This window comes from Oreochromis aureus, linkage group 11, assembly GCF_013358895.1.
Source record: "Oreochromis aureus strain Israel breed Guangdong linkage group 11, ZZ_aureus, whole genome shotgun sequence".
Lineage (NCBI taxonomy): Eukaryota > Metazoa > Chordata > Actinopteri > Cichliformes > Cichlidae > Oreochromis > Oreochromis aureus.
The window spans coordinates 1672465-1686031 of NC_052952.1; the positions used below are offsets into that span (position 1 = coordinate 1672465).

Genomic DNA, 13567 nt, shown 5'->3' on the forward strand with positions numbered 1-13567 from the left:
CTTTTTCTTTAAGGCTGTTTCACTTTTCTTCAAATACTGAAGAAACTTAACATCAACCCCCCCCAACCGGTCGCAGCAGATGGCCGCCCCTTCCTGAGCCTGGTTCTGTCACAGGTTTCTTCCTGTTGAGTTTTTTAAACCCAATTATTTGTGTCAGTTTGCTGTAAGACAAAGTAGGACTCGAGTGCAGAACTCCTTCAAAACAGTGAATTTAATTTACACTGATAAGTGATAACAGCAGTCTCCAAAAATGTAAATCTACAGTAATGATGAATCCTGATCCCAGATGCCAGAGATTCTCCTTCCAGAGGCTGTGCTGCACTTCAGCTCACTTGGTATTTACAATTGCTCAACACATTCACCTCTGATCCACAGATACCTGCTATTTCTTCTGTACAGAAGAAATCGTTTGATAACAAGTTTCATAACACGTAGCAAAAGGAATCTCAGTCACCAGAGACTGTGACTGTAGTCATTCAACGATCTGATCAGCCACTCTTGAGTAGTGGCTCTTAACAGGGTCATCACAGGTAGGCTTGTGATTTCCAGCAGGTGTGCGGAGCAGAAAGGTGGGAAAATTCCACTGAGTCCTGCTGCTGCACAAAAACCAGCACACTCAGAAACAAACATACACACATATTAACACATGAAACAGAGGACTGAGGAAAAGAGTATGAGTAGGCAAGAGAGGCAGAAACTGACAGATCAGGACAGCAAGGACGGAGGGACGATGACAATTTGTCCTTAAAAACTTAATTGCGAAAAAAGAAATTCAAGTTGGTCTTCACTCTGTGTAGTTTATCAATTGAGATTTCAGCAGTGACTCTTTTTAAAGTTTATTTCTGAGAAAAACAGGACAGCATCTTAAAAAAAGATACATCCAGGAAAAGGACATAAACGACTTACAAACACAGACAGGAAAACAAACACTGAAACAAAGGGACAGAGGAGAGAGCGTAGTGCATAAATCCAGAATTGAATTCAAAATCCTGCTCCTCACATACAAGGTCTTAAATAATCAGGCCCCATCTTATCTTAATGACCTTGTAGTCATTACAGGGGGCAAGCATTTCTAATGAGAACTGGGTAGAAGAGGTTATAATTTAGATTTGTCTGGTTCTGAATCACAGCCCAGACCTTTGATAGGTATTATTCTTGTTTGGCTTCAGGGAAGAGGTGGAGCAGCAGGTTCAGGGTGTGACGTCAGGAGAGGCTGGTTGTTCCAGCCGGCGAGCATCATCTATTTCAGCAGCCACCGGGGCAGGGGGAGGGAAGCAGCCAATCAGAGCAGCTGACAGAAGCAGAGTTGAAAGGGAGAAAAGTGCACAATAAAAACAAAAGTTCTGCAAGCAGCCATTTCTGGGTCGTGCCAGGTCCTGTTACAGTTTGTTGATGCAAAGACACAGAAAATGCTTACAGTTAGATTTTCTCCTCTCTCCACATGCACTGTTCTATCAAATTATGCTAAACTTAATATCTTTATTTAGCATTGGTAGAATTTGGCTTTTTAAAAACATCTTGATTGTGCCTGGGTTAAAGAAATAATCATAATGCAGTCGTTATCCTCACATGTATCCTATGGACTGAAGAACTGTAAATCTGTAAAACTGTAAAATAAATAAATAAATAAAAATGAATGAATGAAGAAAATTGAAGCAAAAGAAAATAAAAACGATAATTAAATGTCAGATTGATTAAATCTAACCTCATTCAATTAAAAAAATCAAATTAGCTTATTACTTATTAATCTAAATAAGACAAATTATTCTAACTGTACTTGAATATTTATTGTATTAATCAGACCTCGAGAACAAATCTTATGATAACAGTAACGTAAATATCTCTGCAGTGAGCCTCTGACACTCTGTCCTGACATGAGTCATGGACGATGGTGACGTGTTGATAATTAACAGCAGGGCTGTGGTGTGATGGTACAGCTGGCTTTATGCTGAGTTAGCTTTCACTGCGTCAGCTGGACACTGGATCATTAATCTCATTAATCACTTCTGCCTGCTAACCTTTCTCCTGCTTCTCTCTCTGTTTAACCCCAACTACACTGTGCAACAGCATTTTCAAAGAGTTCTTTTAATAGCTTAATCAAGCTATCAGAGGTGACGTCACTGTTCCCTTAAATTTTCTGTTTTTGTGTCAAAAAAGTTTGTTTTTCATTGTTTGTCATACCCATGGCCCGCTCTGATCCCTCCTGTTGAAGATACAGAGATTAAAGTCTGCACCTGTGAGTGAGCAGAGCCATCAGACTGGAGGGGACACCTGAGAGAAGGAGGAGGTGCAGGCAGAGTAATCTTTCCTGTGTCTTCTGCAGAATGATGTGGTAAATGGACTGGTTCTTATAAAGTGCCTTGGTACTCTACTCCAGCACTCTGAGCACTCTATACAGCCTGTGTGTGTTTGTAATGTTTTATATCTAACATTCACACTCAGATGAACACATCAGAAACAGCTCAGAGGTCAGAGGTCAGGATCTTGCCCCTTCTAAAGTCCACTCTCTATACAGAGAAGCTTCCTGGTGCAAAACACTGTCTTCCTTTCTTATTTAATTCAGTTATCATAAGTAAAACTGCTTGTTTTTAATTACTATTAATATTATAATAATTATTATTGTTAGTATTTCTGTAAAATCTCTTAGTTGTAAAATGTATTAAATGTCTTGTTGGTGTCAGTCAGATCAGATTAACAGATTCATGAAGCTGTTTGAATAATTTACAAACCCCAGTTTTTAAGCAGTTTTATCTCCTCAGTGTCACGTCACAGCCTTGGTGTGTGTCTGCGTGTGTGTTCTGTTTGTTATTTCAAAGTGATGCCTCAGGTGTCAAGCAGTGGTTAAAGGTGTTTTTTCTTAGTTTTTCCTTGTTAATAACTGTTTTCATGCTTTGATTTTTGTCAGTGAATGTAGGTTTGTAATTAAAATTGAATTCTTATCACCTACTTTTTTTTACCCTCTGTTCAGTGATATTTTTTCTACACTTAATTAGATTATCTACAAAATAATTCAATAAGGAGAGATTGTGTGGAAACACCGAACATGATTTATTAAAGACAAAAATAAAGTAAGCCATCTGGCAATTAACTTTAATGATCCATCATAGAAGAAAGAATCCCAGCAGTGAAAGGAGTTAGGAGACTGAGGAGGAGGTGGGTTGCATGACACAGTGTCTGAAAGACACAAACTCGCAGCGGAAGAGCGAGGAAGCCTTCAAATGGGTTTCTAAAGACTGTCCTAATTGCACTAATGTATAAGCTTAATTTTCTATATCATCAGAATATATCTGTATTACAGCTTTTTGTGTGTGACTTTGCATTAAAACTGGGATGTGTATGTGATTGTTGACATTCCAGACTCACAAAAACTAAAATAAACTAAAACTATCTTTTGAAAAATAGCTAAAACAGGACTGAACCAGCCCTGGAAACCTGTTTTAACATAAAAACAGCAAACACATAACCTATAATTAGGTGTGTGGTGTGTATCATCTCAAAAATGTAATGGCAGAGTTTATTCTGCATTATGTGCTGTGACACTGTATAATAATAATTTACAAATAAACAGGATAATCAAACAAAATCACAAAGTAACTGTTATCTACAGTAAGTACCAACTGGTCTTTATCCTTTAATAATGTGACACGAGCTTTGTCCGCACCTGGACTCGAACCCGCGCTCTGACGGTTCCGTAAAAACTCCGTCTTTTTTCATTGGATATAACGCTGCGATTTGATTGGCTGTTTCTGCGTTCCACCTCTAAGTGATGGGCCGAGGTGTCAGCGTTTTTCTGCCCGCTCTGGTGACACGGAGCGAGGCTGGCTGTGGTGAATGTGCTGCTGGTTGATTCGCTTTATACATTATGGAGCCGCCCGACTTCGAAACCATGAATTTCACGGTGGCGCCGGAGGTGCCTGCCTACCCGGTGTGCAAAGATTGGAAAGAGGGTGCGGAAGGATCGGTGTTCCATCTCGCCAACATCTTTCTGTTCCTTGGGTTCATGGGGGGCAGTGGCTTTTACGGACTCTTCTACCTGTTCACCTTTCTCACTCTGGGCTTCTTCTGCTCCACTCTCTGGTCGTGGTCGGACTCCTGCACCACGGACTCTTTTCTGTGGAGTTTCGTGATCTTCGCGGTGTGTCTGGTACAAGTCCTGCATATGTCATACAGGCTGAGGAGCTTTTCGTTTGACAAGGACTTCCAGGAGCTGTATAGCTGCATGTTTAAAAGACTCGGAGTATCATTGTCCCATTTTGGGAAGATAGTGGCCTGCTGTGACGGGGAAGTGCAAACTTTAGAGAAGGACCGCTGCTTCGCCGTAGAAGGAAAAACCGCTATTGACAAGCTGTCAGTGCTGCTCTCCGGAAGGTGATTGCGCACACACGCTTGAACAGCTCAGTGTCAAACATGGTACACCCCAACATAGAGTTTAGCACAGTCATGTCCTTATTGATATTAAAACAAAGGGTGTGTTTTCTAGATACTCTTTGTCATGTAAAAGTCTTACTGACAGACTCCAAATGTTTAACTGGGTCAGGGTTAACTGGGATCAAGATTGGCTCATGAGCTAAAAGGCTTCATTTTTGTAATCTGTATTTCTAGTTCACTCTTTACCTGAGGAATCTTTGCAGCTTTGACCACAACGTTTTGTTTGTTTGTTTGTTTGACCAGGCTTTAACCACAACAGCTCCATGTGTCTAAATTAGTGCAAGTAAAATGAGCACATGGTAAATTAGTATAGCTTTCAAGAGCCTAGATTTAAACATGCTTTTCATAGCCACATGTCCGTGGGGAGTAAAGGCTGAATAGATTATACACAAATGGAGAAAACATGGAACAGTGATTAACCTTCCCAGGAGGGACCAGCTTTCCCAAAATTACTCGAGGAGCATGTTGAAGACTCATCCAGGAGGTCACAGAAGAACCCAGAACAGCATTAAAGAACCACAGGCTTCACATTTCTCAGTTAATGATTTAGAGACCGGGCAAAAATGGGATCCATGGGAGAGTTCACCAAAAGAAAACCATTGCTGACCGAAAAGAACACAAAGGCTTGTCTCACATTTGCCAAAACAAACATCTTGATGACCCCCAAGACATCTGTGAAAGTATTCTGTGGACTGATTCAACTATTTGGTGTGTTTGAGTACCGTTACATCTGCCGTAAAACTAACACAGCTTTTCAGAAGAGGAACAGTCCTCAGTTACTGAATGGTTTGAAGTGATGCAAATTATATAATGTGGGCTTTGTAGTTACCAGATCTTAAACTAAAAAAACACCATTATGAAATTAACCAACAGTAAAATATGGTGGTGGCAGTGTGATGATCTGGGGCTGTTTTGCTGCCTCAGGACCTGGAAGACTTGGAACCATGAATTTTTCTGTCTGCCAAAATATCCCGAAGGAGAATGTCCGGTTTGTGATCTCAAGCTGAAGCACACTTGGGTTCTGCAGCAGGAAAATGATCCAAAACACAACAGCAAGTCCACCTCTGGCTTAAGAAAAAGAAGATGAAGACTTTGGAGTGGACTAGTCAAAATCCTGACCTGTTATTAATCTCTGTCTCTCTTCCACAGCATGTCTTTATCCTGTCTTCCTTCTCTTACCCCAACCAATCACAGCAGATGGCCCCGCCCCTCCCTGAGCCTGGTTCTGCCGGAGGTTTCTTCCTGTTAAAGGGAGTTTTCCTTCCCACTGTCGCCAAAGTGCTTGCTCAATAGGGGTCATATGATTGTTGGGTTTTTCTCTGTATCTATTATTGTAGGGTCTACCTTACAGTATAAAACACCTTGAGGTGACTGTTGTTGTGATTTGGCGCTATATAAATAGAACTGAAATTGAATCTGATTGAGATACTGTGACATTTAAAAGGCCTTTTATGCTTGAAAAGCCTCCAGTAAAAGATTCATTGCCAGTTATCGCCAACGCTTGAGAGCAGTTGTTGCTGCTAAGGGTGGCCCAACCAGTTTTTAGATTTATGGGTACTTTTTCACACAGAGCCATGGAGATTTGATTTGCCTCAACCACCTTATTAGATTTGTGTTTTAAGCCTGGTCTAATTTTCAAATTGTTTGATCAGCCAAACATACAAAAAATAGGAAATCAGGAAGGGGGCTGTATGCTCCAGGTCACTATTATTTTAAGCTGCCTGCATGCAAGTGACTTCTTATCTATATATGCCACAGGGAATTTGTGAGTTTATAGCGCGGTGTAATAGTCAAAATGTTGATTTTGAGTTATTCACAAAACGTGTCGGTGGGGGGAAAAAGGAAAGGAAAAATCTAATCTGTCGTGAAAATTGTTAAGAAATAGAATAAAGAGATATGTATATATCTATCTCTCTCTGTATATATATATATATATATATATATATATATATATATATATATATATATATGTATATATATATATATATATATATATATATATATATATATATATATATATATGAGGATAGATCAATGCAAATGACACTTTCTATATGAATATGAGAACAGAGCTAAAAATTGTCTGTTGCCGGTTTTATTTTCTCGCTGAAAGCAGACGCGGTTTATTGGGATATTTTAATGATTTTACAGCTCAGTGCATCACTCTGCAGCAGGTACACCACCTGTCAAAACTGGGGCACCAAAGCCTCATTTAGTCGTGGTCACGTGATCTGGGTGTTTTTAACCACGTTTCAGAGCCGTGTTTCGAAACATCTGCACTCGGGAAGCTCGACACAGTGTCGAAATGTCGGTTTTGAACTTCCCATCCTTACCAGAAGGTCAAACTGTGATTTCACTTTTTTTTTCTGCTGCTCAACCCAAAGATGCATTTTCATTACAAATATGGCACAATTTAAGGGGAAATAAAGAGTATAAGATGTATTACTGAGAAGCATTATTACAACAAAGAAATACCAAATACAAATTTCCTTACGTTTTGTGCTAAGTTTAGAAATTGGAGAGGGAAAAGGTCAATTCAGAACTTGCTGGGGAATTATCAGAATTTTACATTTTCTTTTATTTATGAAAAACAGGATAACAAGTGAACAAGACATCTCCACAATAAGGACATAAGAGCAAAACAGCACAGACAGCAGGACAATCATCGGACCAAGGGGAAATAGGAATGGGTGTAAGGTGGAAAATGTCTAAGGAATTTTAATCTTTAGTGTCAAAATAAAGGAAAGAACAATATAAATGCTAGTTGTTACAATAATTGAACACACATCTGTTGGAGCCCAGTTTGTGTGCTCCGATTGCCACAAGGAACCACTGTTGCTTTCACCTTCTACCTCTTCTCTAGCTCCTCTCTCAGCCTTGCTATTTCTCCAGCTTCTCATCTTTTTTCTTCTTGATGCCACTATCACTTGATATAGCTACATCACTTCCTGTTCATCTGTCTGTATCTGGAAGTCCCACAGGATCTTCGCTTGGTCATTCTCAACCACCGTAGGGGCCGTATCCCATTTTGACCTTGGAATTTCCATGCTATACTTGGCACAGATATTTTTATATAATATACCAACCACTTGGTTATGGTGTACTCAGAGCTTGTTTCTGTGCTGCCATAATTAGTGCCGCTGTGCTGTCTTTCAGTCCAGCTTTGCCGTGCAGGGCCTGTCCTTCCATCATGGTTCCTCTTCTTTCTGTTGTCTTAGGTATTCACTAAACATACCATCAATTGTGGCCAGGCTATTACCCCAGCAGGGTATCTGATGCCCAGCAGGGCATAGGTGTTGATTGCTTGGATCAACGCCCATGCCCAGATGACTCCTCTGGACTTGCCTTACTCTCTGCAGGTATTTGGTGGTTGCAGCTTTCGTAGTCCATGGTCCCATTTGCCTGTAGGATTCTGAGGTATTTGTAGCTGTCCTCCAATGTGGTCCTCTGGTTGTGCATTTAACTCAGTTCTTACTATCTTCCCTCTTTGTTACCATTTGACTTCACTTTTCTAGTCTGAATGACATTCCCATGTTCTTGGCTTCAATAACAGTAGTGTGGATCAGTGAATTGATATCTTGTTTACTCCTGGCATACAGCTTGATGTCATCCATGTAGAGGAGGTGGCAAACGATTGGTCCATAGTTGTACCATTTTCATTGAAATTTCATTGCAAGTATTCCAAAAAAAAAAAAAGTCTATTTCTGATATTAAAATTTCCTAGGGGCATGTGGTTGCCTGAGCACCCTGTGTGATAAAATTACACTCATGAAAAAAACATGTTGCACACTTGTGTAGTAGTACAACACTACCATTACAGAATGTTTTAGGTTGTTTTAGTTAATAATTCTTAACTTTATCTTTAGTGTCTACTGTTGTGAACTTCTGTTAAAATCAAGTCTTGTTCCATTGTCCAACAGAATCCGTGTGACAGTTAATGGAGAGTTTCTGCATTACATCTACCCTTTCCAGTTTCTGGATTCACCAGAATGGGACTCTCTGCAACCATCGGAGGAGGGCGTATTCCAGGTTCATTTTGTTGTAATCCAACACATTAAATACTGTGTGTGTGTCTGTGTGTGTGTGTCTGTGATGCACAAATCACATGTCCATGAATACATAAGGAAGATGGCTCCAACTGGCGTATCGCTACATCGATCACTACAGCCGTCTTCTTCTGTTTGTCTACCACCACTATGTCCGGTTGGTTAGCCACCAACATTTTGTCCGTCTGCATCTGGAAGTCCCACAGGATCTTAGCTCGGTCATTCTCCACCACCCTTGGGGGCGTCTCCCATTTTGACCTCGGGACTTCCAGGTCATACTCGGCACAGATGTTTCTGTATACTTGGCCACTTGGTTATAGCTAGGGGTGGGTTTAAAAAATTGATTTTCTGATTAAAATGGATTTTAGCTTTAATAAAGTGATATCGATTCATTAAATCCTGAATCAATTTTTAAATATAAATGCATTTTGCCAGAAATGCCAGAATCTCATGTAGAATCTCACAAAACTATTTTAACAAACAAACAAACAGCTAAAACAGCAAATGAGAGCAGGCAAACGGATTCTGCAATAAGATGTAAACACAAAGCGTGTGTGGGTCACCCCACCTACACAGACACACCGTCGGGGCTGAAAGCCGACAGCTCACAGATTCTGGTGCTGCAGGTTTCGTCACTCTGACCAAAATTCACTGAACCAGCAGCAAAAGAAAAACCAAACTATGCTTAACAAACAAATATCTTCATTAATGTACTCTGACTTTGGCTGTTTTGCTTCCACATCGATTAAAATCACACTTCATGCACAGCTCTCTCTCTCTCTGTGTCCCATCTCAAATCTGTTTTCTGCATTATTTGCTTGCTTATTATGCAGCAGTCTACGTACAGTGCTGTCAGCCACTGTTTTTTTTTTTTTTTTTTTTTTAAAACGACCTCTGACAAGAAAGCCTCATTTCTGCTGTTCAATACAGAAGAAATTTTAACTTTTTAAAATGATGCCAAATTGCATAACGCTTGGCTGTGTCTCTAATAAAGCTTCTTTTATCTACTGCAGAATATTTTTAAGGTTATCTGCTATAAAAAGCCAGGCCGGGAAATTCTCCTTCATGTTTTTCTGTGTTTTATTCTCAGTTACTTTGACACTAAGGCACCTCTGATGAAGTCTCACAAGTGTCAGCTTTGTTTTTATACGTAGATATAAAAATATGCACATGTACTGATAAATGATAAAAGAATTATGTTTCTGACTGCCTGAGTAAAAATTGAATCGAATCAAATTGGGACCTTGTGAATCGGAGTCAAATTCATCCATCCATCTTCTTCCACTTATCCGGCTCCGGCAGCAGCCTAAGCAGAGAAGCCCAGACCTCCCTGTCCCCAGCCACCTCCTGAGAGATATAATCTCTCCAGCGTGTCCTGGGTCTGCCCCGGGCCTTCTCCGGGCTGCCATCCCTCCCAGATGGCTGAACTCCTCACACTAGCTCTCTAAGGGAGAGGCCAGCCACTCTTCGGAGGAAGCTCATTTCTGCCGGTCACTACCCACAGCTCGTGACCATAGGTGAGGGTAGGGGCATAGATCGACCGCTAAATTGAGAGCTTCGCTTTTACGCTCAACTCTCTTCACCACGACGGACCGGTACAGCGTCTGCATCACTGCAGCCGCTGCACCATCTGTCGATCTCCGGCTCCCTTCTCTCATCATTCGTGAACACAACCCTGAGATACTTAAACTCCTCCACTTGGGGCAGGAACTCGTCCCTGACTGGGAGTGGGCACTCCACCCTTTTCCAGCAGAGGACCATGGCCTCAGATTTAGAAGTGCTGATTCTCATTCCCACCGCTTCACATTTGGCTGCTAACTGTTCCAGTGCCAGCTGGAGGCCATCACCTGATGAAGCCAACAGAACCAAAACATCCACAGATAGCAGAGATGAGATTCTGAGAACACTCAGGTGAAAGCCTTCTGCCACTTGGCTACGCCTACAAATTCTGTCCGTAAAATTTATGAACAGAATCGGTGACAGAGGGCAGCCCTGGTGGAGCCCATCACCCACCAGGAACGAGTCTGACTTATTGCCAGCTATGGGGACCAAGCTCTTGCAATGGTTGTATAAGGATTGAATAGCCTGTAGCAATGGGCCAAACACCCCATACTCCCGGAGCCCCCACCTCCACGGAGAAAAGTTAGCCAACTGTCGGATATGGTTGGTTAACTTTTGCCAAGCTTAGAGTAAACAAACAAAAAAGCCAGCAAAACATCATTAAATACTGATGTTTATACTGAAGTTTCTAGATTGCACTAACATGGCTAGTATTGTGATTCTACAAGAGGACTTTTTAGGAGAGAGAGAGAGGGCTGTTTTGCAAATTTATTTCATACAGTATTTATTATGTTCTTATTCACCGGCACAGTATAATCACCATTGTCCTGCTTTAGCTACATATCATCCACTCATTCATTTATTCTGTAGCTGCTTCGAAGCTTGACAGTCTCCAACATTACCTGCTGTGGTGTAAAACAATAGCAGCCCATTGTGTGTGTGTGTGTGTGTGTGTGTGTGTGTGTGTGTGTGTGTGTGTGTGTGTGTGTGTGTGTGTGTGTGTGTGTGTGTGTGTGTGTGTGTGTGTGTGTGTGTGTGTGTGTGTGTGTGTGTGTGTGTGTGTGTGTGTGTGTGCGTGCGTGCAGTGGAGAAATAACTTTCTTGAAAATTCTGTGCTGGTGGCCTTTGAAACTTCATACACACAAGCACACAGAGAAAGTCAAATAAAATTGATCACAAACTATTGCTTTTGTTCCGTTGTGATGTCTATTTAAATGCCATGATAAATTCTTGTTCAACAGTTTATTCACTTTTATAGAAGTAGCTTGACAACACAGTAAGTCAGGACTTGAATTGTTGTAACAAATCTAGCATTTTGATCACTCTAAGCCGGGCCGGGGGTGTCAAACTTACAGCTTACCGATGCAATTATATCCAGCCAGCGAAATAATTTCATATGTGGGAATCAAATCTTCAACCCTGCTGTTTTTATTTTTAGCCATTTTCCATTGTGGAGGGCTGTAAACCTCATGTGTGTTCTCCTTACTAGTAATAAATGTAAAAAAATGTGGCTTTTACACTGAATAAAAAATTGCTTCCTTGAAAAACAAAATGTAGAGTTCAGTATTGAATATCACGTAAACTATATACATAATGTCTTTGAATGGCAGCGATGCAGAAATGTCTGCATGTAGCACAGGCTCAGTGTCTAAATGAGTCTCACAGGCCTGAATGTGTTCTTAACGCCTTTTATGGTTCTTGTTTGATCTGCTGCTCACCACTAACAAGCACAAGCATACGTTTTGGACTTTTCTGTAAATTTGTACATTTATTTGTTACAATTTAATTCCAAAGACTTGTGATGGTACATTTCTTTCTTTGTCACAACAGCTTTTTCTTTATCAAGCAGAAAAACAACAAAAAAATTTGTACTGAGGTTAAACAAAGTTTATCTAAGTTTGAACTTGTTTTGTGGTTTATTCTCCTCAGGTGACGCTGCGTGCTGATAAGCCCTGCCGGTATGTGGCATGGAGGAGGAAAAAGCTCTACCTGCTCTTTGCTAAGCATCGCTACATAGCCAAGATCTTTGCCCTGGTTGTACGCAATGACATAGCAGAAAAGCTGTATTCACTCAGTGACAAGACTTTTGACAGATACGGACACCGCTACGATCTCCGCTTACCATGTTACCCTCACATGCCGGGGACAGAAATAGAAAGGGCTGATGACCATCTGCAAGTGCCGGTGCAGAGCAGGGGGTCGCCATAAACATACACACGTGCACATTCTTCATCCGCTGAACCGCAGTGCATGGAAGTCAGTCAGGCTGCAGACATGTTTGCAGACAGGCAGACCGTATACCTGAGCACAAAAACAATCTGTAGTGTTGCTACTCATAGGGCCATAATTTAGGGGGCAATGAAACTTTTGAAACTTGCCTCGGATTTTAAATCAAACGATCAAGATCTGTTGGAAGTGCAGAATTTATCTTTAATTCAAGGGGTTTAGCAAAATTATTGCATTATCTGACTTATAGACATTTTTATACAGTTACAGCGGCGCCAAAGAGAATGGACAGTAAATTTAGAGAAAATGTAGCAGATCTAAACTCTGGATTTGATTCTAAGTGTTCCAATGCAGAGAGACACAAATGAAGGATGACATCATCAGGCTGCAAAGCCAACAGAAGCCTGTCAGAGAGGAACAACTTTAAGAGTGGCAAATCAACAATCGTGGACATTTTTAAGAAGGATGCACTGGCCAGCTCAGCAGTAACTAAAGGCCTGGATAACAACTAAAATGAATAAATTCTTTCTGGGTTTTGGGGGGTTGTTGGGCGCTGGGGTCCTGATCTCACTCAAGCCAGGATGACCACCGTCTTGTGGGGTGGGCTACCCACTGCCTTCAGTCTTCAGTACTCTTGGTGCGTTATTGGGACTTTTCACTCTCATTTACATTAAGTACATTTGTGACGCACATACTCAGACAAAACACACAAAACACAAGATTGCTGGTTTGTGTGTCCATTTTTTTCTTTTAGGTGCTGCTTGTTTTTTATTGTTTTGTCTTACGGGTGCAGCAGTTGGAGACCCATTGTTCTTCTATCACATGGCAGCAGACGGCTTAAATTCATATGATATTGACAGATTAGATCAATATGTGTTGTCAGTGGTACAGTGAGCAAATGTGTGGACTGATGTTGTTCTGTGAAAATGATTTTACTGTGTAGATGCCAAACACAAACTGAATCACTTTTCTAAGTACATCAGTCTGGAGTTCACTTTGTCAAAATACTTGCAGGGTCAGTATGTTAGGAAGTCTAATGTATAAATATATTTTTTAGCCTTAATGCCTCTGAAAGTGAAATTACTGTGGGTTTGTCAACCAAACGCTTCAACGAATATCCACACACCCAGCAAAGTCATTCAGATGCTGTTGCAGTCACACTGCTTATGTTTGTAATGAGAATTTAAAAAGTTCAAATATAAGAGTATTAATAAAGTATGAATAACAGAGGGTCGTTTTGTGTGATTTGATCCATTGGCGAGAAGAGAAGGATGATCCGAGCAATTCTGACGAATTTGGAGAGAAGA

General features: G+C 40.8%; 1 protein-coding gene across 1 annotated transcript; it reads left to right on the forward strand.

Moving 5' to 3' along the window:
• Positions 1 to 3652: 3652 nt before the first annotated feature.
• Positions 3653 to 13470, forward strand: popdc3 (popeye domain containing 3). Its single transcript, XM_031759785.2, has 3 exons — positions 3653 to 4368; positions 8349 to 8457; positions 11964 to 13470. Exons 1-3 carry the CDS (start codon positions 3863 to 3865, stop codon positions 12240 to 12242), a joined length of 894 nt encoding a protein of 297 aa, XP_031615645.1. The 5' UTR covers positions 3653 to 3862; the 3' UTR covers positions 12243 to 13470.
• Positions 13471 to 13567: the final 97 nt, after the last annotated feature.

What these genes read in the sequence shown, in the direction of transcription:
- popdc3 (XM_031759785.2), top strand. Translation starts at nt 3,863, where the DNA reads ATGGAGCCGCCCGACTTCGAAACCATGAATTTCACGGTGGCGCCGGAG. An exon ending in TCAGTGCTGCTCTCCGGAAG is followed by an intron (nt 4,369 to 8,348) that starts GTGATTGCGCAC and finishes ATTGTCCAACAG; the next exon opens with AATCCGTGTGACAGTTAATG. An exon ending in CGGAGGAGGGCGTATTCCAG is followed by an intron (nt 8,458 to 11,963) that starts GTTCATTTTGTT and finishes TATTCTCCTCAG; the next exon opens with GTGACGCTGCGTGCTGATAA.